Source organism: Balaenoptera borealis (genome assembly GCF_965194805.1).
Source record: "Balaenoptera borealis genome assembly, chromosome: 17".
NCBI classification, from domain to species: domain Eukaryota; kingdom Metazoa; phylum Chordata; class Mammalia; order Artiodactyla; family Balaenopteridae; genus Balaenoptera; species Balaenoptera borealis.
Window position 1 is genome coordinate 40743185 of NC_138876.1, and position 27724 is coordinate 40770908.

Genomic DNA, 27724 nt, shown 5'->3' on the forward strand with positions numbered 1-27724 from the left:
AGTAGTACCATGAAATGACAATACCTTGCATTTTATCACGCATCACACTTTTCAAAGTAGTGTTTTTACGGCACTGTGGGACAGTCTGGCCCTGCATAGTGAATTTAAATCAGTGGGCAACAGCATTTTAGTGCCTAGTGGGTAAAAAGAGTCCTTGGGAGCTGTCTGTCCAAGAGAGAGGGGCAGGGGTGGAGCTGGGAGCCCGGCAAGGAAGCCCGGAGGCTGGTCGGTGGCCCCAAGGTTGCCGGTTCCCTCCTGGAAATGCACACCTCTGCAAGCAGGTGTACAGCAGCACCAGGCTTTCTTCCTTACCTCTTGTTGTCTGACGCTAACTTTAGCGATTTTACTAAAATTCAGTTTTTTCTGATGGGGATTAAAAGGTTGGACGGGATATGCTCTAAGAGCCCTTCAAGAAGTTAAAATTATTAGAGCCATAACATTCAAATATGCTCTTATCTGGCAGAGCAGCTTTGTAATGTTTTCCTCACGATCTAAACATACCTGTTACTGGAGTAGATACTTGTGTGCAGACTACATAGATCTCATTGCCAAAGTTAATATCAACAGTAGTCGTGGCCGAGTGGTTAAGGCGATGGACTAGAAATCCATTGGGGTCTCCCCGCGCAGGTTCGAATCCTGCCGACTACGAGCAGGCAGTATTTTGGTACAGATCCTTGTTTTCCTTTTGCAGGCTTCTTCGCAGATTATTTAAAGAATTTATGAACTGCTGGAATACAACTGGGACCCCAATGGGGCAAGATGAAGAGCGGATGAGGGAGCTAGGCAGTCGTGTGATTGTGGTTACAACTTGAGTCCAGAAGAGGGAAATGGGACAAAACACGCCACACAATCTGGAACAAAGAAAAGCAAAGCGTCGCGAGGTAGCGCAGGAAAGGACAGTTCCGACAGACCTCTCGCCCCGCGGGAAACCCTGTGCCCCGGTGCCTCGCTACCCCACTGCATCCTTCCGCGCGAGCGCGTCAGCGCCCAGGCATCGCGAGCGCCTAGGACAGCCTCGGAACGGCTCGCGCATGCGCGGGAGCGACCAGCGCGCCCTGCGGCTCCTCGCGTTGCCCCTGGAAACCACACGGTGCTGTAGCTATAAGAGCAGGGGACGGACATGACGATTCAAGATGGCGAAGGACCTGGACGAGCTCTTGGATGAGGTCGAGTCCAAGTTTTGCAGACCAGACCCACTGAGACTGGGTATGGTCGAACGGCCCAGAGGCGGAGGCGGTGGCGGCGGCATCCTCAGCAACGACCGGAACCGAGCCGAGGCGAAAGAGAATCTCAGGTTAACAGGCGGGAGGGGTGGGCTGTTCTGGTGAAGCCTGCTTCAGGTCCTAAAGCCACCCCTCCGCCGCCGGACCCAAACAAACGTACCCCCGCCCGCAACCTCCAGCTCCTCTCCCTGCTAGGGCCCAGACTCTCAATTCCCCACTTCCGGGGCCGCACACACTTCAACTCCCCAGCCTGGAGGATCCTAACATCTCTTCCCAAGGCCAGACTCCGCCCCCGAGCAAGCCCCAGAGGACTGGCCCCGCTGATGCCCCGCCTCTGAGAGCCCGCGGCTTCACTCGGGTTCCGATGGGGGAGGGGGGGTGCAGTTTAGGCTCTCCCTCTTGAGCCCCGAGGGGGTCACGGTGACCCGGGCCTCCGTTTGCGTGAGCGATTCTCTTCCGCTTTTGAGGTGCCCGCACAGAGAACCTCATCTTACTGCCTCTGGTCCTCTTGGGACCCCATTCCCAAGGCAGAACAATTCTTGGGCCAATTGTTGGAGAAAACGATTCCATTCTGCTCCATCATTAGTTGATTTTTTTTTTAAGCTCAGAGAATTGAATGAGATTAGATTTAAGATTAAAAGGTTTAATTATTGGTAACATTGTATTTATTAATCCAGCCACCTTCCTTCTCCCCACGGCCCCAGCTAAGGGTCCCAGAGGCTCTCAGGCATCCAAATCGAAATTTGGGGAATTTTCTTAAGTCTTGGTTTTTGATCCAAAAAAAGTATCTTTCAAATTTGTCAGTCATTTTTCTTCTGTGTAATTATTCAATAATAGGACTTTCTTCTTTATCTCACTTCCCCCCTCAATTCCAAAAAACCAAAATTTTTACCAGAATGAGTATTGTCCTTCAAAGTGTTGGCTTGGGAGCCTCTGCAGTAACTCTTGCTTGAATCTCTTGGAGACGCTTGTGGAATTACACAGAGGCAGCTTTGGAACAACCCAAGAAAATCAATCTTGTTCATTTATGGCTGCATCTGTGGATTTTGTTTTGTTTTTGCGCACCTGTGTGTGATTTCCCAGAACCCAACACCATTGCTACCCAATTTACAAGACTTACCTCTAATGACATTTGTTTATAAAAATTCACCCTCAGAAGATAAAAACATTGAAAAGAGTCTAAAATTTAGAAACAGAAGTTCTAAAAGTTAGTCGAGTACTTGGCAGCATTCGAAAAAATAACTGTAGAGCCAACTAAAATGACTGCTTTGGGGACTTCCCTGGCGGTTCGGTGGTTAAGACTCCGAGCTCCCAATGCAGGGGGCATGGGTTCATCCCTAGTGGTGACTCGGCCAAAAAGATGACCGCTTTGAATGGGCTAACGCTCATTTGACTGTTTATGCAAATATCACTCTCACTAATTTGTATATTATTATCTTGAATGCTGGACATTCTTATTTACTCATTCCCAGCACATCTACCATTCCTATCCTACAACAATGTTACCTTGCAAGTTCTTTTGTTCTTTTTGTTTATTCCTTTGGGGCATGGAGAAAATTTATCAAAGAGCCTTCCAGAGCCTATTCATCTTAGGAGAACTAGCACGGAGGGATAGGATGTCTTGGAGCAGGCTGCTGAAAATGGAAAGGGTTACTAAGGTGGACGGATCCTCTCCAAGCACAGGTCCTTTTGTACCTCTCTCCGTAGCCTGTTGTTATACTGCTAAAATCCATGCATAATCCTTGTAGCATCCCATCCCACCTTACTACCTCAGATTTTTCAATAATACATTTATAGAAGCTGTAACAAACCAGTACTGTTGTCACTCATGTGTTGAATTCAAGTGTTGTCATTCACTTCATTTGGCATTGTAGTTGTAAAGGTAAATTTTGCAAAAAAACAGCAACAAAGACCCTAAACTTAATAACAAATGTAGTATATAATGTCAAATATTAAAATTTTGTCCTGAGCCAAAATTGATACCTAAAAGTTAGGAACTGATTTACATTATGAATTTATTAATAGGAGACTACCTGCCAATTGTGTAGTGATATAACCTGTATCTCTTTTTCTTAAAAGAGTTAAAATACTGATATTGTCCCTTAAAAACGATAGCACTGCAGATAATAAATGACCAAGCCACATCTGGATACCAGGAACTACTGCTAATATAAATGGTCAGAACATATACAACTTGATGAAGAGTTCAAAATGATAAAGAGAAATATATGATTAGTTTTTTTTAAAAAAAAAAGACTGATGTGAGTTGAACTGCAATAAGAATAAAGTGGTTCAGGATTATACAGATGGGAATATTTAGAGATAATATCATAACCTCATAGATGATAGCTATAATAATAGCCCATACTTATTGAGTCCTTTTTATATGCCTTATATGTGTTATTTCATTTAATCTCTGCATCCCTACATAGTGAATACTATTATTATCCTCATTTCACTGACCAAGACCTAGAAAAACAGTTGCTTGCCCAAGTTCATATTTCCAAGTCTACCAGGACATTGTACATCCAGATTTAAGCTTTTATGTATACCTTTCACATTTAATTATGGGTTTCAAGTGTTTACATTTATTTTATTTAGACTATATATTTTATTTTTGACAGAAACTATATCTTAAATCAAGATTCAATATAGGAAGCAAAGTTAAGTAGGGAACCAATAAATGTTTATTAACCTTTGTTTAAGATTATTGTATTACAGCATCAAAAGACAAAAAGTATACTGTCATTTAAAATTTATATGCTTTCTCAATGAAATGATGGCATTTTTTTCCCATTTCTGTAGCAAAGCATAGGCAAGCGTAGGCATCATGAAATTGTGTGATCTAATAACAGACCAGAATCTTATGTAAGCTGATAGTTTGGACCCCTAACAGTACTGAGTAGACTGGTAAAGTTTGAATGCATCTGATCCTTGAAATTGTGAAATTGCATGAGAGAGGGGAACCCAGAGAGTACATCATGAAAACCAGAGGAGAAAATTTCTAGAGGACATCTTAGCAACCTGCTGTCACAAAAGAAATTGAAGGAATTGGTACACAAGTGTCAGGTGCTTCTGAAAGATTAAAGAGAATTGGAACTGAGAAAGGCCATTGAATATAGTGATTTGGGCAGTAGTGACTTTGAAAAAAAGAGTTTCACTATTGTTGAGGGATATAGAGGCCAGAGATGGAATATTACACCTGGAAGAAGTTTTAAATAGTTGTCTAGATTTCCTTTTTACATATAAAATGTCTGAGGTTCAGAGAGGTTAAATAATTTAAACTAGGTGGGTAGTTCTCAACAGGTGATGACTTTACCACTCAAGGGGCATTTGGCAATGTCTTGACATTTTTGATTGTCACAACTGGGGAAGGGTGTGCTACTGGCATCTAGTGGGTAGAAGCAGGGATGCTGTAAAACATCCTACAGTGCACAATAGCCTGCCCCTCTCACTGTGACACACACACACATACACACACAAAGAATTATCTGGTCCCAAATGTCAGTATTTCTAAGGTTAAGAAACCCTTATCCAGATAACCAGCTGATGCTAAATCCAATGTACTTGTAAGGAAGTAGAAATAATGGATATAGACTACTCTTCAGTAGTGAGTAAAATAGGGTGGCAGCTTCAAGAGGGGTTTTGGAATGTTTCTTTGAAGAAGAAAGCATACTTAGCATACTTGGGAAGAAACCAGTATACAGTGGAAGATATTAAGGGTAAAAGTTAGAAAGGGAAAAACTGAAGAGGCAAAGCCTGGACATAGATGGAATCAGACATTCAGTGTTAGGCAGTAGCCTCTGTGTTTTCTTACATCAGGTTAATTATCTTACTCTAAGCAGTATCAAAGAAGGGCTATAATCCTGATGTTAACAATTTCGGAGCAAATATGTTTCTAGAAATAGAGAGTTAGTCTAAAAAACCTGTCTTTTGAAACAAATAATGATCCAATGAAGTTATAAAGTTATAATGATATACAGCATCTGTAACGTAAACTCTAAAGAGAGTTAATCTCATTTAATGTTAGGTGTCTAGACTGCCCTAGATTCAATTCCAAGCCTCTCCTCCCACTGTTTATATGAACTTGGTCGAGTTTTTGAATCTCTCGGTCCCTATATCTTCATCTATGTAAAGTATTCAGTAAATGTTAGCTATTAAATAGGAGTTCCATGCAGTAACAGTTTGTCAGTAATCCTGTGATGGCTTTACCTGCAGAAGGTAAAGAGATAGTTGAGATACTCTGTCAAGCAAATATCACTTTTTTGTGTGTATGTGTGTAATTGATCATTTGGTTATATAACCTTTGGCTCCTGTAGTAAAGAGATATGATTATTTGACTTACAATGGAACCCTTAGGGGAAAATTAGACATATTAAAATTATCTTTGTTTATAATTCTCAGGTTCTACTTATAATTGTACATATTTTGTATTCTTAAATAAATGGTTGATGTAATTTAGAAAAGTGCATACCCACCTTTCTCTTATATATAACATACAGCTTTAAATGTTATATTTTAAGTATGTAAAAGTACACATGTGAATTTGTACCTGATGAACTACATCTTTTTTCTCAAGAAACCTAGGCTATGTCCATAGTAGGAAAAAAATAACATCACATTTCTCCTTCTGTTATCAACTCTAGTAATGGACTTTATTTAAACAAAACTCTTCTGATGCTGGCTGACTTTATCTGCACTTAAGCTTCAGCTGTTTTCTTGTTTGTTTGTTTGTTTGTTTTTTCAGATCAACAGAAACATTTAAGAAAGAACATGATCTTGACAGTCTTATTAACGAAATATTTGAAGAGCCCAACTTTGACAAAAAACGCTTTGTAAGTCAAATGTTCTAAATGTACAGTAATTCTTTCATTAGCTCAAGACATGTTTAGAATAGTCTGAAAACTTATAGAATACACAAGTATCTATAGTCCTTTGAATTCTGAGAAATACAATTATTTAAAGAAATTATTCCACTTAGATTTAAATAGGAAAAAAAATTAGAAACTGTGTGTTTTGCTTTTTATTTCTCAGCAAGAATGAGAAATTAGAAAAGCTGTTGAACAAAAGTCAACTTGCAGATGAAGTTGGTTACTTGTATTTATTTGTATACTCTAAGAATACTTTTCTAAAAGACCAAAATCAGCTTTCATTATAGGAATGTGCTTAGCATCTCAAATGCTTTGCCATTGCTCTCATCCCAAGAACTAATCAGTTAAGTTGGTAGTATTTTAATTTTTTAAATGCTTATATGTCTATATCAACTTTATAAAAGCTCATAAAATAATATAACAGCCACCTATATATTTACTAGTCATACTGAACGTATCTTAACATTTTGCCAGATTTGCTCCCCTGGATTTTTTTTTTTTTTTTGGCCACACCATGTGATTTGCGGGATTTTCGTTCCCTGACCGGGGATTGAACCCAGGCCACAGCAGTGAAAGCGCTGAGTCCCAACCACTGGATCGCCAGGAACTCCCTGGACTTTTTTTAAAGAAATAAAAATTATAGTTTAAGAACTCTCCAAATCTTACTCTACTGCCTTCCTTCCCAAAGGTAACCATTAGCCTTTCCATCCATACTTTTATACTTTTATTACATATGTACGTAAGCATAAACAGTTTTAACTAATGTATAGCAGTCCCTTACGTAACTCCACCACAGTTTATCTATCTACATCCCTGGTGATTAGACATTTTGATTATGCCAAGTTGTTGCTCTTACAAGCAATGCTTCATCAAATATCTTTGTATGTCTTTTTTTTTTAACCCATGTATAGGAGTTTCTCTAGGATATATAAACCTAGGAGGTCACAAGGTGTGCTCATCTTCAACTTTTCTACCCATTGCCAAAATGTTTTCCAAAGTGACTGTCTTATTTGTATTCTTCTCACCAGCAGCGATGAGAATGTATATACTTTCATTTTTACCAGTTTGGTGGGCACAGAATATATTTGTTAGATTTATAGATTTATTTATATACATATATACATATATATATATATATTTGTTAGAAAGAGACCAAATGGAAGTCTAAATTACAAGGACCACAAGGAAAACAATCTAAGAAATAAATATAATACCAAAGAGGGTTTGTTTGTTTGTTTTTAAGATAAGGAAGATTAAAGCAAGACAGTGGACTAAAAATAACTAGGCAATGATTGTGTTAAGATTATGGATATGGGCCACTTCTTTTTTTGTCAGACTAAAAATCAAGTGACTGCTATAGATCTTAAGCTTTGTATTTCTCTATGCCAGAGGGGAGAGGAGTGGGAGAGATGAGTGAAATACATGAGGGATGTACAAATTTCCAGTTACAAAATACATGAGTCACAGAGATGAAATGTACAGCATGAGGAATATAGTCAATAATACTGTAATAGCTCTGTATGGTGACAGATGGTGACTAGACTTTTTGTGGTGATCATTTTGTAATGTATAGAAATACTGAATCAGTATGTTGTACACCTGAAACTAACATAGTGGTGTAGGTCAATTATACTTCAATTAAAAAAAAAAAAAGAATAAAACCAAGTTTAAAAAATCTTAATTTCTCTAAATTTAACATTTTCAATTCATCTGTGGTAAATTAATAAGCTGGTGGCCTAGTTGAATAACATGTCAACACAATAGCAATGGTGTTGAATACTCTGCGAACAGAATGTATCATAAATGCTGAATAGCAATACTAATTTAATTAGTGGTAGAAAAAAACTACATGATGTTATTCATTGATCATCTGAGCAATTCATTATTTATTAAGCACTACAGGGTATGTATCTGTGTGTGAGGCACTGTCTCTTCAGTTCAAGGCATTTCAGAAAGAGAAGGAAATACTTCTCTAAAGAAGTGTTAGAGAAGATACACTAATTTGAAACAAAAATAGCTCTTATAATCATGAAGAAATAAGCTTTTATGCACTTCTTCTGTATGCTCCCTTTTTGAAGTTAGTTATTATATCCAGTTTTCCAGCCTGCAGGGGAGAAAGCAACCCAAGTAAACTCCTGGAGGAAAGCAGATCAATGTAAAACACTGATTGGATGAGGAAAAGAAGTGTCTGTGAATTGCCAGTCCATGCCCACCTTGTCCTTGGAGGCCAGGTCATGCTCTTCAGAGTATTGCTCCCTCCCCCATTGCTCACCCATTCTGTTGGTTTCTTTTATTTTTAATTGAAATATAGTTGATTTACAATATTATATCAGTTGCAGGTTGTTTCGTTTGTTAACCACTCTCAGACTCCCACAAGAAAGCCCAGAAACAGCAGTAGATGTCCCAGTGTGCCAGCTTTGAGTTGTAAACACAAGCCTGGATGGCACATGGAGCATGCTCCCAAAGACAAAAAGAGACTTAGGCACATTATTACGTTTCAGCTATGCACCGAAAATGTTTCCAGTTCTGTTTAACATCAGTTTTATTCAACAAATAAAAGAGTTAAGAGAAATAGTAAAGTATTTTTGCCTCCATTAAATTTCCTCACCTACTAGGTAAAATGATGGCATGTCTCTGCATAGTTTAAATTGCCTTTTCTCCATCCTACTTCCTTTCCTTGGTGGTGGTCCTAGTATGTGGTCGGCTATGTTGTTTGGTACCTTATACCAGTTAACACTTAATAAATGCTTGCTAATGATGATGTTATGTAACCATATAGGAACTACTGTATGGTTGTGACTAGGTAGCTGTACGTTTTCCTTGAACATCTAATGGTTGATACCATTCCATTTGATCATAATTAATATTCCTGAAGTTACCCAGGAGTTTGGTTAGTTTATTTTTAGTTCAGGTGAGTACCATTCACAGCCTTTAAAATGAGTCTGAGGTTTTTTTACTCCTCAGTTGAATTTTTCCAGGATGAAGTTTTAAATAGCAGCTCCTTCATATTAAATCATTGAACTCTAGTATTAACTGAAGAGTTATAAAGTGACTCTGAATCTTAGCATGCTAATAATGGCAGTATATCAATTTTCTAGACTAAACGTTAGCATAGTAATTCGTAAATTCCTCAGGGAGGTCTACTTCCCTTTTGCCTTTAAAGGGTTTTGATCATTGTTTTCATTTCAGAAACTTTAAAATCATAGGAAATTTTAAGCCATTTTAAAAATATTCTTGTTATAAAGTAAAGAATATTAGTTTTCATGTTACAATTCTCTAAGTTACCCTTGGCCTTTTATTGTTTTGTTTTTTTAACAGAAATTAAGATCTAAATCTTCAGGTAACACATCTGTCAGAGCTTCCTTTCAGGGCCTTGGTAAGAGGTAAGTTGGGTTTGCTTTGGTGAATTATACACACTGGTGAGCATGGTCTAGTAGATTTTGTTACCATTTAACAACATCGAGCAACAAAGCACTGGTCGGCTTTCAGGAGACAGACCAATAGCAGCATTTTCAGTGTTCTTATGGTCTGTGACTCCTTAGTGTAAAGGAACTTGAATGGGAGGTTATTGCTATTGTAAATAATTTTCTGCTGCGTTAAAAAAAAAAAAAAAAAGTATGAATGGTTTCTCAAAATTAATGTTCTGTTATATTCTTCAGTATTTACTTTGTCCCTTACATTATTTGGCAAACACATTTTTCTGTGACTCATTTTAACTCCTTGAGTGTTCCTGAATATACAGGTTTTATCCAATAACACACTGACCCTGGAATAAATACCTCTTCCTTGAAATAGTTGTCTTGCTCAGGAAAATATACAATTTGATTACAAGAATATAGAGTCAGTGAGGCCAAATTAACTTCTCATGTTTCTTTTATGTTTTAATTTTATTTTTCTCCCATCTGTTGAACATGTCCAGCTGCAGCCCAGTATACCTTGGGGGAAGCGCTATTCCGTGTGGGATTGGGACAAATACTTCACAGAGGTAAGATGTCAGAAATATGTTATACTTTCTTAATTAGTTTTTTCCAAATTGATACCCTGTTAAAACATAGTTCTTATCATCTTCGCATGAGTCTGTTTCATAATAAAAGGTATATTTTGTTAGCCAGTCTAAGAACACTTTACTGAAATGTTTATTATTCTTGGGTGATAGCTGTTAAAAGCTATGGTGTTGGGTATCATTGTGTTGACACCCTTCTTTAAGATCCACTTGAAGTGCCTGGATCACTTCCATCCCAGCTTGGTTTCCACAAGACACCAGGAGTTGAGCTTCTGCCTTGCCATTTTTCCTTCCAGGCAGTGAAAACCAGTGAGTAGGACAGGTGAACTATATGATGTGTCACCCACACTGACTTGGCCAGTCAGCATGAGAAGCTGTGGGAGTTCTTAAGCACAGTCTCTTGATTTTACATATTTCAAAAGGAGAAACCCTCCTTTTGTTGTCTCTTCCCCAACCCTCCTTTCACCCAGTATCTCACTCAGTACCTCTTTCAGGGCAATCTTATGGTCATGATGCTACCTACCCCAAGCCCCTACCAGCCTCAGACTCCTGCCTACTCCATCGTCACTGTCGTAAAGTGGGGAGACAGATCGATTTTCAGCAAATTTTTTTTTGTTGAAGTATAGTTGATTTACAATGTTGTGTTAATTTCTACTGTACAGCAAAGTGATTCAGTTATACATATATATACATTCTTTTTCATATTCTTTTCTATTATGGTTTATCACAGGATATTGAATATAGTTCCGTATGCTATACAGTAGGACCTTATTGTTTATCCATTTTATATATGATAGTTTGTGTCTGCTAATCCCAAACTCCCAAGCCATCCCTCCCCCACCCTCCTCCCCCTTGGCAACCACAAGTCTGTTCTCTATGTCTGTGAGTCTATTTCTGTTTCGTAGATAAGTTCATTTGTGTTGTATTTTAGATTCCACATATAAGTGATATCATATGGTATTTGTTTTTCTCTTTCTGGCTTACTTCACTTGGTATGATAATCTCTAGGCCCATCCATGTTGCTGAAAATGGCATTATTTCATTCTTCATTATGGCTGAGTAGTATTCCATTGTATATATGTACCACATCTTCTTTATCCATTCATCTGTCGATGGACTTTTAGGTTGTTTCCATGTTTTGTCTATTGTAAGTAGTTCGGCAAATAATTTTACCATCCTGTTAAGTTTGGTTCTATTTTTATAGAGACCTACTTAACTAGATTATTATATTTTGTCTAGTTATTTCTAAAGCACTTTTTCATTTTCTGATAACTTTTTAAGAAATAAAAGACTGAGCTATATGATTGCATTCTGATCACGTTTCAGGAGAGATAACCATTATATTGAATAATGGAAGTGGGATCCAAAAGGACGTTGTTGGACGGTTGTGGTAGAGCTGGCCTAGATCCTAGGAGGCCTGGAAAAAAAGGGCTATAGGACCAGAGGGAAACTGGGAATCTGGAGAAGCCTGGACCAGGAACACCAGGCAGCAGACAGGCTATAGCAGCCCACAGGGGTGATGCCTGCTGTGAGGGCTGTAAATAAAGAGTTGATAGCACTGAATCGTCGTGCGTTGAGGACTGTCTATTCAAAGCATTAGAGACACAAAGTGCCCTTAGAGAAGAATACAGTCTGATTGCTTATCGATCCTGACTTACTGTGTCTACCTGGTTGGATTTGTCTCGGTCATTGCCAGACCACTCTGCCTCAAATCCAGGCTTCCCTCAAGTCATCCTTGAGCTATACGGCAAACGTTTCCTAGTTACCATCCACTTCCGTCTTCTGTAGTCTCACCCACATAGACCATTGAAGAAAATATACCTAACATAACATTTTGAGCACCTCTCCCCCGTTCAGAAGGAAGATGAGAGCTGCCATCTGTCTCATATTAACTCTAAACTCATTTAGTTTGCTTTACCAAATTGTTGTCCTTGTTCTTCCTCTTCTCTTCTTAGTTCTTTCACCTCCAGTTAAAGCCTGGGCTAGATACTCTACTTGCACTAGAACACTTGTTATCCTTCTACTTTCCACTTATATTTTTCTGCCTCTGAGTATCTTTACATTTATTCCCTGTCTAGAATGACACTCCTTTCTAATGCATGTCCCCACTGTCTTACCTGCTTAATTCACTTACTGTAGACTCATTTTGTCATTCTGTTTGAACTTCCTTTTCCTTTTCTTTTTTTAAATATTCATTGAATGTCCTCTATGTCCTAGGTACTAGATAGCAAAAAAGATAAAACACTGGCCAGTAGAGAAACTGATAAAGAAACAAATGACTATACCCAGGGCATGAGAAAAAGGGCTCTGATGACAGAATACCTAAGTTCAGATATTCACTCTGCCTCTTACAAGCTGTGAAGCCTTGAGAAGGGATATAATCTTACAAAACCTCAGTTTCCTCACCCATAAAAACTTTGGTTTTTATGGGTGAGGAAACTGAGTTATTGTAAGGATTAAATGAAATAATACATTAAAATTGCGCCCATGTTGCAAGTCAGCTAGCTACTATAGGTACACTAGTTTGTAGTTACTTGTGGGTCTTTCTCATCTGTTTGTGCTGCCTTCTCATTGTGTTACACCTCAGCTGCAAGAATCCTATATTCTACTACTTTTCCATTTTATCTCAGGAAATATCTCTATGTGTTCTGGTTTACTTCCAAGAGTAAATATTTTATTAAGATTTTCTTTTATGTAGTATATTTTTACATGTACTTTGATTTAGTCTAGCAGAGAAGAATCTCGTTCCAGATGGAATGTCAATGTATGTCTATCATATAACATTGATCCATGAGAATGCCACAATCTTTCGACCCCGTTCCTACCTTTTGCACAGTGACAAGAAGGGAAAACACATACAATTTGCATATATATGCACAGGTAAATGTTTATATTCACAGATCTTTTCTTCTTCACCCATCACAAAGATACTAATCATTGACCACCTTCTTCATGACATAGATCAGCACACACAGAAAGATAAGCACATCCATATTCACGTGCATGTAAAATATTATATGTGTGAAGTACATACATATTCACGTGCATGTAAAATATCATATGTGTGAAGTACTTTATACTGTCCAGAGCACTTTTTTGTAAATATATGTGTATTGGTTTACCTGCTTCACAGGGAAAAACCAAGATGCAGATAGAGCAAGAATTTTTAACCCCATTTTATAAATGAGGAAATTGAGGCACTGACGTTAAATTCATTAAACACGTATTAATTCATCATGTCCTTGCTAAGTCCTAGGTTTTGAGTGAACACATTGTGGTGAACAAATAAATAGACACTTCCCTGCCCTCAATGAGCTTTCAGTCTAGATGAGGAAAGAGACTTTAATTCCACAAATAACTATTTAATTTCCACATAATATGTAATGTGAAGGGTAAGTACAGAATACTATAAGCATAGATAATTGGCATCCTAACTAATATGAAGTGTTAGGGAATGCTTTCCTAAGCAAATAACATTTAATCAGACTATGATATGATAAATAAGTAGGAATTAAGCAAAGACAGGGGAGCGTTGGAGTCAGAGGACCCACCGTGTTAGACGATCCCTGAGCTGGAAGGAGCCAGGGGTGTGGGAGGAACAGAGAGCAGCTAGGTGAGCTGGAGTGTAGTGAGTGGGGGAAAGAATGGCTCCTGGTGGGGCTGGAGAGAGGTACTCAGGGGACGTTTGGTTTGGGGTCGCCTGGAGGATTTTAGAAAAATATGTCTTATAGCAGTGGAAGCCATTGGGTTGTTTTGGGGTTTGTTTTAAGCAGATAGGGGTGACATAATCATATTTGTGTTTCTAAAGAAAGACATTTTGGTTCCAGAATGGAAAATGGATTGGAAGTTGGAGGGACAAGATAGGAGAGAACACAGGGAGACCAGTCAACAGGCAGTAGGTACCCGTGGTCCAGGAAAGAGACAGTGATGGCAGCTGTGACCTAAGTGGTGGCAGTGGCTGTAGGGAAAAAGGGTCACACTTGAGATATTTAGAACATAGAATTGACAGAATTCAGTGATTAAATGGCTGTTGGAGGCAAGAGAGAAAGTTGTCAAGAATGACTCCCAAGCCCTGTGCCTTGCCCAAGGCAAGGACTCAGACGTGTAACTTGATGCCTAGTCCATTACGCCTTCTAGTATACCAATTTGCAGAAGCTTGTATAATTTATGTAAGAGGGAAGCCGCTTTTGCTCTTGCAGCTGTTGTTTTCCAGCTGCCCAAACAGCAAGACTCCCCAGTCCACTGTGTAGATCTGACAGGATTTGACTGAGAACCAGAGTCTGTGCAGAAGACTATATTGGGCTATATTTGGGACATTCCCACCACTAACATCTTTAAAATAGTAAAGATTTTACTTACTAGCCTGATAAAAGGACGAAGCTGTTGGTGACACTTCCATGTTTGTATTTACTCACATTTTAGAGGAAAAACCTGACAATTTATCTTTCATTGGAACCATGACTTTATGTTAGATATTCTTTTATATATAGTTATAAAAGAAAAATATATTTAAGCCCTGAAAATAAGCACTGATTTATATGCCTAGGGCATAAAGGAAATCGAGTCTGTTCTGCCTATTTTTCATGTGTTATGTTTGTTTGATTTTTGGATAAAGCTCTGGTTTGAGAATAATCTCGAATGATTTTAGAGTGTAAAGATTTGAATCTTTTACCCACTTGGTGTAAAGGAGAAAGAGCAGTAGCAAAGCGTGGTGGCATTAATAAGATACAGATAAAACCAAGGTGTTATTTTCAAGCCAAATTGAATTTTACTCTCCTCATTATTTTCAAAACTACTTGCAAGCCTGGATTATTCCATAGACTGGTATAATAATGGTCTAATAGAGTGAATCGTAGCAGCAGAATGATTTCTTAGCTGCAAGTTAGTTTTATTTTTCTCAAAGGACAGTGTTTGTAGGAAAATATGTTAGTGTGAATAGATTTGAATAAACTACTAAATTTTAAATTAAAAAGCTGTATGTAACATTATGGTTGAAATTTTACACATACAAAATGTCAGGAAATTCTAAATTATAGTTCCCACAACAGCAATAATTCAGCCAAATTGCACATATGTATTAAGGCATTAAAGTTAACACTCTGTGCAATCATGTAATAAATACATATGCATAAGAAAGCAAGTTACAGCATCTTTGGGAACCATCATTTTGCATTTCCTGACTTGTACATTCAAAATCCAAGTTCAAATGTGTACAAATGTAGTTGTGTTGAATTTCCATATGTACAAATTCAACTTCATAAATTGCTAAAAGTTTAAAAGGAAATATGGAATTGTTTATGAAACTTAAGATTTTAAGTGTTTAATTATTGTTGTGATTAATGTTTTTAGAAATATTAAGCATTTATTCTCAAAGAAACTTTCAGGCCAAAATATATTTGCAATTTTGAAGTTAAGTTATCTGAATTTTAGAGGGAAATAAGTGAAAAAAAATATAGTGATGGATTTTATTTTATTTTTTAATTGCAGAAGTATTATATGCTTTTTGAAAAAAATTAAAAGTCAAAATGTATAAGGAGAAAGATAGTACTCTCCTTCCTTCCTCTCCATTCCCACCCCTCCTGAGTCAACCAGTGATAGCTGCATGGTATATTACCTTCCACATTTTTCTCCATGTTCTTACAAACTTATTATAAACACCTATACAGGAAAATTTGGGGGGTCGTTTTTATAAAAGCAGGATCATGTTATATATGTTATTGTGTACCTTGCCTTGTGCACCTCTGTGTCAGCAGTTAAATCTAATTAACTCTTTTATCAACTGCCTAATATTCCATAGTATAAATGTTATTCAGTCTTTTCCCTCTTTGATAGCTATCCAGGTGGTATCCTGTTTTTTGCCACTTCAACAGCACTGCAGTAGGAATTATTCTTGAGATACACGCCTATACTCTGGTGCTTTTATTTATATGTAATATATTCCCCAAAATGGGATTGCTAGTGCAGCAGCTAGGTATAATTTTAATCTTAAAATAATGCCAAGATTTTTCCCAAAAGGTTATAGCAGTTCACATACCCACCAGAAATGTCTGAGAGTGCTAATTTTTGCTCACTTAATTGGTTTAAATATACATTTCATGGTTGCTTGAAATTTTAATTCTTTATGTAGTATTTTAACTTTTTAATAAATGCTGTATGCCAGGCACTGTCATGAGCACTTTATCAGTATTAACTTGGTTAGCTCCTCATAATTCTTTTATGAGGTGTGCATTATTATCCCCATTTTACAGATAGGGAAACTGAGTCACAGAGAAGTTAAGTTACTTGACTATAGTTACACAGCTAGGGAATCAGCATTTGAACGTAGGCAATCTTGTCTACACTCTTTAACTACTAATCTATGCTACCTATGTTAGTGACATAGAGTATATTTTTAGGTTTTTTTTCTTTGTTGTCATTTGTAAGCACTCTTTATCAGTATAAGTATTTGACTATGTGTTGAAAATGTTTTCTTTCACTCTATTATTGGTCTTTTCACTTAGTTTTTGGTATCTTAAAAGCTCTTGTTATTTCCTTTTAATTTTTAGATGATCAAATGTATCTATATTGATTCTAGTTTTAAAATACTTCAAACAATGGAGAATCTTTAAATCACAATTATTATACAAGTCAAATGGTTTGCAGCAGCAATTCATAATTCTTACCATATATTATCATTTTACTCCTGAAGTTACTATGTACTATATGAATTTTGAGATTTGCTTGGCATTTCAGTTCCTCAGGTTGTCACTGAGTACCTGTTATGTGCTGAGTATCGTTCTAGCAGTTCTACCCTCTCTCATCAGCAGCATTTTTCCCTTCAGTGCATCTTTGCCATCAGTATACAAACCTGCTGTTTTTCCTTCTTAAATATAACCTTCTCTTAACCCCACTTCCTTTACCAACTACCACTCCACTTAAAGAAACTGCTTAGATACACCTTACCAGTGAAGCCTATGCAGACTATTGTATTTAAAATTATAACACACTTCCTCCCAGTACTTCCAATTTTATCGACTCTACTTTTTATTTCATTTAAAGCACTTTTTACCTTCTAACATGCTACATAATTTATGAGTATTGCTTATTTCTTCTCGAATTAGAATCTAAGCTGTTTGAGGACAGAATCTCACCAGCACATAGTAGGCTTTCAGTAAATATTTTTTAAGTGAGTGAATGAATACATTAATGCCAAGTAGTGGGGAAACAGAAACAAATAAGATATTGTCCCAGCACACGTAAGATATTGTCCCAGCATTTCAATACAATGTGGCAAATTCTGTGATAGAGGCATCCTGAAATTTTCATTAGGAAAGGAAACACGTAAAGAAGGTAGCTTAAGTGAAGATCTCCCTCAGACAAATTTGAAAACCATTGAACTAAAAGATCTACACATCCATTTTTTTTCTTTTATATATGTAAATATACATGTGTGCATGTATGTATCAGTATGCAAGATCTTAGTAAAATAGGTAGGTTTGTGCAGAAATTTGACCTGAAAGTTCAAATAGGTAACCAGACCAATAGTATAAAAATTTATAATCAGATTCATCTTTACTTTTCTGTTGTTTACTCAGTAATCTGTAATATGTGGTATAGTCTATGAATAAATCAGCATATTTTCATATTTTAACTTACCAGTAATTTCTAACGTACAGTTCTTTTTCTCTGAACAGAGCATGTGACCATCTGCGTTGTATAGCCTGTGATTTCTGGGTAGTAAGCTACGATGACTATGGGTGGGACAAATCATGTGATTATCTGTTTTTCAGGTATGTTTCTAAAGAACTTTACTCTGTGAAAAATGTACTTAATATACAACTTTATATTTCTTATTGTGCAGTAATGCCTCTTGGTGGCCTTGGCCAGATTGTGTGGCCTCCACCTCTTTGATACTTCTCGCATCATCTCCTCCTTTCCATCTGTCTGCTGTCAGCCTAGTTAAGGACATGTTACTTCTGGACAGGAGTTCAGAAGTAGCCTCCTCACTGATTTTCCTGTGTACAGTCTCTTCTTCCAGACCACCCTTCACTTGCTGAGAATTAAAGCATAACTCTGAGTATGCCATCCTCTTGCCCAAAACCCTTCTGCTTACAGAATAATGTCCAAATTCCTTAGCATGGCATTCAAGACCTTCCATAATCCAGTCCCCATCTATCTATCACCCAGCTTTGTTTGTCTTTCCGCAGTATACTTTTCACCTTTGCAAGATTTTAGCTACATCAAAACAATGCTCCCATTCCCTATGACTTAGTATAAACTCTCCACCTCTTGGGCTACCTTCCCACCATTTTATCTACCTAAACCCTACCTGTCCCTCAGGGTATGGTTCATTGCTCATCTTCTATGATTCCTTTACCACTCTCTCAACTTGGAAGTAAACTCATCCTCTCCCGTGTGTCCACAGCACGTTGTACCTGTTATAGCACTTACTGTAATAAAAGACTGAAAATGTCTTAGGTTGGTATATGTCTGCCTCCCTCCTTGTGGTTGGGATAGTGTCTTACTCATATTTTTGTAATTTGTACATCCTTAAATACTCAGTGAATACCTAATGTTTTTAAGTTATAAAAATGTATTTGAACTATACATTCACATTTTCAAATAAAAATTAAGGGCTAAAAATTAGTACATATATCATACATTTTTGGCCCCCCAAACCTGTGCCTAAGCAAAGACTATATTTTCAGTTACAAGTCATCAGAATTATTACAGCACTCTTCAGTAGCATAAAGAAAACTGTGAGAGGCTTTCTTCACACCTCTCTGGCATCCATTCTCATGTAAATCTCTAGGAGTCTCCTCTAGTGTTAATGTAAGAGTTTTTAAACTTTTCACATCAAGAACTGTTCTGAAAATCTGAATCCTCTCAACATACCCACAGAAAAATTCAAATATGCAAATACATAGAAAAATTACAATTTGAGAGATTTCATAGTACCCAACCCAAATAAAGCCTAGCGCGGTCCCAAAATCCCAGGTCAAGAGCCCGTACTCTTCGGGGCTCTGAAGCTCAGATAAGAAATGTAGACTGGGGCTTCCCTGGTGACGCAGTGGTTGAGAATCTGCCTGCCAATGCAGGGGACACGGGTTCGAGCCATGGTCTGGGAAGATCCCACATGCCGCGGAGCAACTGGGCCCGTGAGCCACAACTACTGAGCCTGCGCGTCTGGAGCCTGTGCTCCGCAACAAGAGAGGCCGCGATAGTGAGAGGCCCGCGAATCGCGATGAAGAGTGGCCCCCGCTTGCCGCAACTAGAGAAAGCCCTCGCACAGAAATGAAGACCCAACACAGCCAAAAATAAATAATAAATAAATTTTAAAAAAAGAAATGTAGAATGTAAAGTGGTAGATGAAACCATGAAACTGGATGATATTACCCAGAAAGGTGACTTGGAGGCCTGTCAGTGAATGCAGAGTTAAGGGATCATTTATTTAAGATAGGAGATGCTGGGACTTCCCTGGTCCAGTGGTTCCCTTAACTGCTGGTCCAGTGGTTAAGAATCAGTCTTGCAATGCAGGGGACGCCGGTTCGATCTCTGGTCAGGGAACTAAGATCCCACATGCTGCAGGGCAACTAAGCCCACGTGCTGCAATTAGAGAGCCCGCATGCCGCAACTACAGAGCCCACACGCTCTGGGGCCCATGTGCCACAAGAGAGAAGCCCGCTCACCACAACGAAGAGCCTGCATGCCTCAATGAAAGATCCCACGTGCTGCAGCTAAGACCTGACACAGCCAAAAATAAATAAATAAATAAATATTAAAAAAAAAAAAAAGATAGGAGATGCTTTGATGTTTATATTGTGGGGTGGTGGGGAAGACAAGAGAAGGGAAGGTTATGTGAGTAACAAGGTCCTGGAGGCTTTGGGGTCTGATGGAAAAGTGGGCCTTGGATAGGAAGAGGCCATCTCTGTGCCTGGGTGGAAAGAGGTCATATACTGATGTGTTCAAGGGGAAAGCTAGGAAATGGAGGCCTTCTCACATCTCACTGCCTGATTTTGTGAATGAAGATGTGATCTGCTTGAAAGTAGAGGGGAGATGAAACACTTGAGGGCAATAAGTGTATCCTAGCTTTGACAAGTTCTAGAATTTTCAAAAAGAAGTATAAGCTATACTTGACCATCCTACCATAATAGCTAAATAAAATGCTCTTATTTTTCTATTAAACTGTGTTTGCTTTATGGGAAATAATGAAATTTTCTTTCTCAGCTTCTAAAATATGCACTACTTGAAATGTATTAATTATTGATAGTTCCTTGGCTTTCATGATTCCTATTCCTGAAATCTCTAAGTATTCAATCAAGTATCACATGTTAAGTTTGTCAAAATATATTGCAGATTGAATAAAGGACAGTCCTTCATTTAGCCATTTAGTTTTCATTAAACACATTTAGTTTTGTTCGGCTTTTTTCTTTGCAATAAAACTTATTCATTCAGTTCTTCCCCTATCTCACTGTAACCTTAGCTAAGTTGTTCAGCTGGTCAAAGTCTCAGTTTCCTGAAGTCAGACAGTTGGCCTGGAAAATCTCTTAGGTTTTGTTAGGGTCTAACCTCAATTGTGCCTGAATTTTGTGCAGTACTGAATGTGGTGCCCATTGGCCACCAGAGGGCACTTTGTTTCCTGCTTTCTGTTGCAGTGACATCAACAAGTAACAGTTAACAGTGTATTTCTTTTTTAAAAAATACTTATACCGTATTTCATCATTTCACTATGTATTTTTTCATCATTTCACTTTGAATTTTTTCATTTTCTTTTGTCATGGAATATTTACATAAATTCAGTAGATGGATTATGAAAATCATAATTGATTTTCTATTAATTAAATTTAACTTCTGCAGTCTTTTTTATAATAGCATCAAGTCAGATGGTTATCGTTTTTCATGTGCGCATAGATTTAATTATGTTAAAATTACTGACATTTATTTCAGGATAGGCATTTGTTTTGTTTCTGGTAATATACGTAAATAAGCAGATCATTGAAACAAATGAGATATAATATGAATTCAACACATAGAAATAACAAGCACTTTTTCTCTATTAATGAAAAATTTCTATAGTTAACCCGTCAGAAGCCTGTTATCTTTATGCCTCTTATATGCTCTCCATTTGCCACATTGCAGGCTTTTAAAATATGGCACAGGTGAGTATTTGAGGTAGAAGATGAACCACCATCTTTTCCACTCTATTCTTATATCATGTAGTCTCTGATAAGACAGATCAATAATTCTTCAGCTCTTTAGGTCACTGTGTTCTACAACAGCCTTAATAAACAGACCTAGAGGATTGCCATTTAAAAACATTGAAATCCTCAGAAACAGAACACCAAAGTGTATCTTCTGTTTTTCATGTGAGAACACCAGGTAGTTTAGTGTTTGGATGTTGTGAAGATAGGAAAATAAAGCAGTTAGAATTTCTTTTTTTTTTTTAAGTCATTAAGCACTGAACAAAGCAACTGTGCTAAAACCTTCTTGTTTTACTAATAGGAACAATATGCCAGAATTCCACAAATTAAAAACAAAGTTGGTAAAGAAGAAAGGAACACGGGCATACGCCTGCCAGTGCAGCTGGAGAACTGTTGGAGAGCTGACTGACCTTCAGACGGATCATCACCTTCGCTGGGTTTGCGGTAAACACTAGGAATGCAGACTTTCCATATTCAGACAAATGCATCCATGAGAACAGTCTCTATTAATTGTCACGATATTTAGGTAAAGGTACATAGTATCATGCCCTTTGGAAAAGACAGGAAGTTTCATTTAATGGCTGTACAAATTTTCAAAGACCAAATGGACTTGGGAAGATAATGTGCTTTAACATTTTGGAATTATTCCTTTTTGATATATGGACATTTCACTTAGTAAGGAAGGTAACAAGTTATCCAAATACTTCTTTGCTAGCCTGTCCCCTGTTAAATAGAAATTGAATTGTGGAGTTTCATACAAATATATAGCCATTCAGTAGCAACTGCAGTGCTACTGACTGCTAATATACTTAGCATAAACATTCCTCGTTACAGCAGTTAAAGGGGATAAAGCTGGCCCTGCAGAGAGGTCATTGAGGGGTGTACACGTCACCTCTTCCAGTCAGATCTGTTGTTAGCAAAGATCATAATTTAGACATGTCAGAAACCATGTGATCTGTGGCTAATTGAAGGGTTTTCGGGAGTCTGGGTATATTGTAGGTGAAAACACTGCCTGTATCTGATCTAACTTCACCAATTCAAAGCAATACTATGCACAGTAGTAAGTATATATTACCAGTTTTAGCTTATTTCTCCTCCTTTTGTTCATTTAGATATCAGAAGTTATTTAGTTTGCTCTTTTAGCAAGTATTCATTTCTATATAAAAGTGGGGTTTTTTGATGCACCCAAAAGTACAAGGAAAAATCCTAATACAGACAGGTCATTTTTGGATTTTCCAAGTACCTTCTTGCCTTTAATGCCCTAAAACTCCATTAAGTAAAGAGAACAGCAAGTAAGGTATTTTCTCAGGCAACCTGTTGATTTTTCTGGTAGGATCAGGTTGACATGCTGTTTATTGGTGAATACATGAAAAAAGAAAGCATAGCTGAACCAACAGGTAACCTGTTGGGCTCCTTCTTAATATGACTAAGACTTGAGGAGCCCTACAATAGCAACACATTCAGAAAATCGGCTACCTCAAAATTACCAGCTCGCAGCCCCATCAAGAGATTCCAATTTGCCAGAAGCTCTTTACCGCATGTGTCTAATATATTGTTCAAATGTGTGACACAAGGCTTGCTGAAAGGGAGGAACTGAAGCAAAGTTATGATCTGCGTAGTCTTATACTGAATCTGTTCCAGCCATTTTACTCAAGCAAAGAAAGATCTGGTCATTAAACTCCTTCTCCTAACTGTGACACATTTGCATATGTGTATCAGTTGTTCCAGTAAGTCTAGTATTCCAACAGGATAAATCTCATTGTGGCAGATGCTCACATTTTTGTATTAAGAATATGTTTACCAATCTTATCTTTCAATAAAAATTTTTTACCCCCTAAAATTTTATCTCAGTGTAATTGTATCGGAAACATAGTGGGGGACTTCCCTGGTGGCGCAGTGGTTAAGAATCCGCCTGCCAATGCAGGGGACATGGGTTTGAGCCCTGGTCCGGGAAGATCCCACATGCCACGGAGCAACTAAGCCTGTGTCCCACAACTACTGAGCCTGCGTTCTAGAGCCCGTGAGCCACAACTACTGAAGCCCGCATGCCTAGAACCTGTGCTCTGCAACAAGAGAAGCCACCACAATGAGAAGCCTGCACACCTCAATGAAGAGTAGCCCCTGCTCGCCGCAACTAGAAAAAGCCCACGTGCAGCAACGAAGACCCAATGCAGCCAAATAAATAAATACATACATACATACATTTTTTTTTTAAAATTGATCCTTTTAAAGAAAAAAAAGGAAACGGGGATTTGGATTGAAGTCACTTATTTCAAAAAATAGCAGAGCAACAAGATCCACACATTCAGAACCTCATGGAATTTGGCGCATTTAATCATAATGGTGATTTTTTTTTTTTAATTTAAATGAGCAAATTTACTAAATTATGGATTTGAAATTTTTTTCCTCTTTTATTATTTCATCATAACTATTCTATAACTTAGATATGTTGCCCATGTTTGGCATTCCATAACATAATATTTATAATAATTAGTTCCCTAATGTCAGGAATGTATAAATGAGTTCACATTTTTGTTGGCAATTTATAAGCTTTTTAATATTGTATAATTTTTAATCGAAAATGTAGAAAGAATATTATGTTTATATACAAATGGATAGATTATTACCAGTTGTAATTTAAGCCAAAATGCAGCTATTTTAGTATCAATGTAGAAGAACAGTATAGTTTCTAATCAACTATAATTTTTAAGTGCAAAGTCTGTAAAACTTTCAAGATGTCTTGCATATTTGTTTTCAATACTCATAATAATTTTCTACCTTTAATGAGAATTTATTTTTTTATCAAGCCAGGTAGCTACTTTATTTGAACTGCATTGTACTCTCAGACCCTTATCTTGCCTAGAAATGAATAAATAATAAGTAGCTTTACTCTGTATTTAGGTGTATTTTTTTGTTTATTCATTCCCTAAATATTCCATATGAGAAAGGTAGCCCTGCTGTCACTTTTATTTTATAACTAGTAAATGTAAACATGTCTAGCTTTATTTTTACATAAGTTGAAATAACTTTCAAAAACAAAAAACAAAACACCTGCTCACCCTAGCCTCTTCTTCCTGTCTGGTTTAAACCTAGTTGATCTTCATGAAGGCCTTCCAGGCTTTTCACAGTATCTTTTTGGCTTCTTCTGCCTCTTCTTCCCTCCTCTTCCAACTAGACCTACAGCCCACCCACTGTTCCTTAGATATACTTCACATTTTACTGTCTGAATGTTCCTGCCCTCCCTCATCTTATTCTATCAAAATCTGACTCATTTTTTCAAAGCCTGTGTCTTGTACACTAGTGGTTCTCAGAGTGTTGTCCACTCTCAGAGGAGTCCCCAGGAGTCTTTCAGGGGGTGCACATGGTCAACTTATTTTCATAACACTAAGACGTTAGTGCTTTTTCACGTTTTCACTTTGTTGACATTTATACTCGTGGTGCAAATAATAGGTAAAACTGCTGGCACCTTATGATTCAAAGCAGTGGCACCATGCACTTGCAATAGAAAAAGTCAGTTTCACTTAAGAATGTCCTTCATAAAGGCAGTAATATTAATAAAGCATATCTTTTAAATACTCTGTGTGACTAAATGGGGAGTACACAAAAAGCACTTGTGCAATCTGTGAGCTGAACAAACCACTTTTTTCATGGAATCCACTTTTGCTTGAAAGAACAACTGACAAACTATGGGTATTCAGACTTACTTAGCATACATTTTCTCAAAAATTAACAAAGTGAGTCACCTCCAGGAAAATTACTGATTAGTATTTGTTGTCAATGATAAAATGTAAGTCTTCAAGCAAAAATTAGAATTTTGGAAAACTCGTGTCTACCGATCTGAGCATGAGACTTTACTGATGAGTCTAGTAGTGATTCGAACAAGTGATTTGCAGTGGGTTTAAGTTAATTAAATAGTTTTTCATGTTTTCAGTTTTAATTTCTAATACGATAAATATCAATAGATATAATCACAAAATCCAAGCTCTTTGGGGTTTGCAGTAATTTTTAAGACAGTAAAAGGGTCCTGTGACCAAAAAGGTTGAGGACTGTTGCACATTCTTGATTACCTCACCCCAGCCTAAAGGTGTGATTTCTCCCCCTCCCATCTGCTCTCAAACTTTCTATTTCTCATATAATGCTTTGTATTATAATTATCTGTGTGCTTATTGTATATTCATCTTGGAGATTAGATTGCAATCTCTTTATAGTCTTGAATGATCTAGTGGTACAGGGGAAACTATCTGGGACCATGTGCCACTAACTTCCTGGGGCACCGTGGGTAAGCCACTGTGTCCTGGGCTTCAAATTCCAAATGGGAGTTGAATTTAATGACATAATGGTTTCCTTCCAGCTTGAGATACTTGAATACTGTTCCTCTTATAATACCTTGTGGGTCCAGTGTTGTGCTAGCCATACGTTGGGAGATGGCATTCGTGTTGTGAGGAAGAGCCCAGATTCTGGGGTCAGAGAGATGTGAGTTTCCAAAACACATGATCTGCATCCTCTCGGAGCTTTCAGTCAGTGGCAGAACGAAGTGAACCACTGACTGCTGAGGCCATGAATACTCTCTGAGAGAAGTAAACAGGGTCCTTACAGAGCATAGGCATTGAAATCCAAGTGGGAGGGAAGGAGGCTCTTCTTTCTTGTAGGTAATGATTCTTAAGTTGTTTTTAAAGAGCTGCAAGTAAATTTCTTTGGCTTGATTTATACCGTAAATATGGCAGAGTGGTGTGGTTAGATAAGAGGCTGCACTGGAGAGGTAGGATTGGATTAAGAACCTGTCCCATGTAGTCCCATGAGACGGAAACGGAACTAATTGGAAGATGCAGTCGAGGGAGAAAGATGACGAACACTTTTTCCGAGTGACGCATACTATTTGTGTGGACCTTTTGTTCACAATTGATCTTCCCCTTCCTTCCAAGAGGACTGCATGTCCTCATCTGAACTCAGGGGGAGAAGAAAGACATCTCAAACTTGGAGAATGAAAGGACCTCAGGGAGCCATTCCAAGAAAGCCTTGTTAAGGCAGTGTAAGGGCATGTGGAGTTCACCACAAAAGGGCATTCCGGAAGGTGTGGGGAATGAAGTTGCCCAGGGGCCACACTGCAGGGAGGTGAGGGAGCAGGGGATGGCTAGAGATGTTGAGCAGTGTTGAGATGAGAGCCTGAAGGAACTTACATTTTAGCCAAAAAGCAACAGGGAGAGAGACCTGGGGGGTTGGCTGGCCTCAGATCTAACCAAACTCTGGTTCCAACTAGAAGCAAGATGGTTTCTGTGCATGACATAGGCTCATGTCCCTGAGTGATGACCCAGGCTGCTGGACTGCTGTGTCTTGCATCTGGTCAGCCGTCTACCCTTTACTCTCAGGTTTGAATAGAATTGATTCTGATAAAATCCAAATTGTTAGGAGACTACAGAGCTCATCTCTGGCTAGAAGAGTACAAAGTACCCAAGAAAAGATGTTTTGTAATGTAGTCATTGTCTTCAGAAGGCCATTTATAGGAACTCTGAATACTAGTGAGTAAGGCCTTTCTTCTCAAGGTTTTGTTCATCAAAACAAGTTGTTATCAGGGGCCTGAGAGGATTGAGATTCAGACAGATAAAGAAGACCGGCCGGCCCAGGCTTCAGTTTTGCTAGAGATCAATACCAGAGGAGAGGCAAGAAGGCTGGACTCAGGAGATAGTTTTATCATTATTCTTATTTACACATGAAGAAACTGAGACACAAAGAACTTACCCAAATTCACATAGGTTGTAAATAGCAGAGTAGGATTCAAACCTAGATCCACTTGACTCCACATCTGTGTGTAAAGGGAAAGGAGAAGTTGCTTTCTGCAAGATGAGCTAGAGCAGAACCTCAGTTGAGTAACCCAGGGCTTTCACCCTGGTATTCCCCAGCAGAGCCCTGGTCGACTAACTGATGAATACACTGGACTGTGAGAATACACAATCCCAGCTTTACCAGAATAATACTTTCAGATATTTTCCATGACTGTTTAGAGGAAGCAAGATAGAGTGCCCAGGTGGAGCTAGGCTTCAGGTTGTCTCCCAACACTGAAGTACAGGTGGTAGCTTCCAATGAGAAGGAGGCCAGGTTAGACGCAGCAGGAAGGAGTTCCAGAATTCATTAGTCAAGTCTTCCATGTGCTCAGGAATGAGGACTGAGAGCCTGCCCCAATTTTGATAACCCTGGGAGAATATTAGGGCCTGGGTTCTTGTCTAGCCTCAGCGGTTCTCAACTTTGGCTTAAGTTGAGTTGCTGGAGAGCTTTAAAAAGTGTCAGTAACCAGACCCTAGGCCCAGAAACTCTTGTCTTCAGTGAGGCCCAAGTATCAGTATTTTTTCAAAACTCTCCCACTTATTTCAGTGCACAGCCAGGGTTGATAATCTACTAGCAGTGATAAGACCTTGAGCATGTCACATTGCTCTTTGGGCTTTAGTATCTTCA

The 27724-nt window shown here is 38.1% G+C and overlaps 1 protein-coding gene across 2 annotated transcripts; it reads left to right on the top strand.

Annotated features, from left to right (window-relative positions):
* The first annotated feature begins 1019 nt into the window (after positions 1-1019).
* On the top strand, positions 1020-24166 carry CFAP418 (cilia and flagella associated protein 418). Of its 2 annotated transcripts, XM_082364481.1 has the most exons (6): positions 1020-1294; positions 5971-6058; positions 9413-9477; positions 10014-10079; positions 17771-17866; positions 21579-24166. In XM_082364481.1, exons 1-6 carry the CDS (start codon positions 1134-1136, stop codon positions 21730-21732), a joined length of 630 nt encoding a protein of 209 aa, XP_082220607.1. In that variant the 5' UTR covers positions 1020-1133; the 3' UTR covers positions 21733-24166. The 2 variants fall into 2 exon arrangements, with proteins under 2 accessions (XP_082220607.1, XP_082220608.1); XM_082364482.1 differs by lacking the exon at positions 17771-17866 and having other exon boundaries at positions 1044-1294.
* Positions 24167-27724: the final 3558 nt, after the last annotated feature.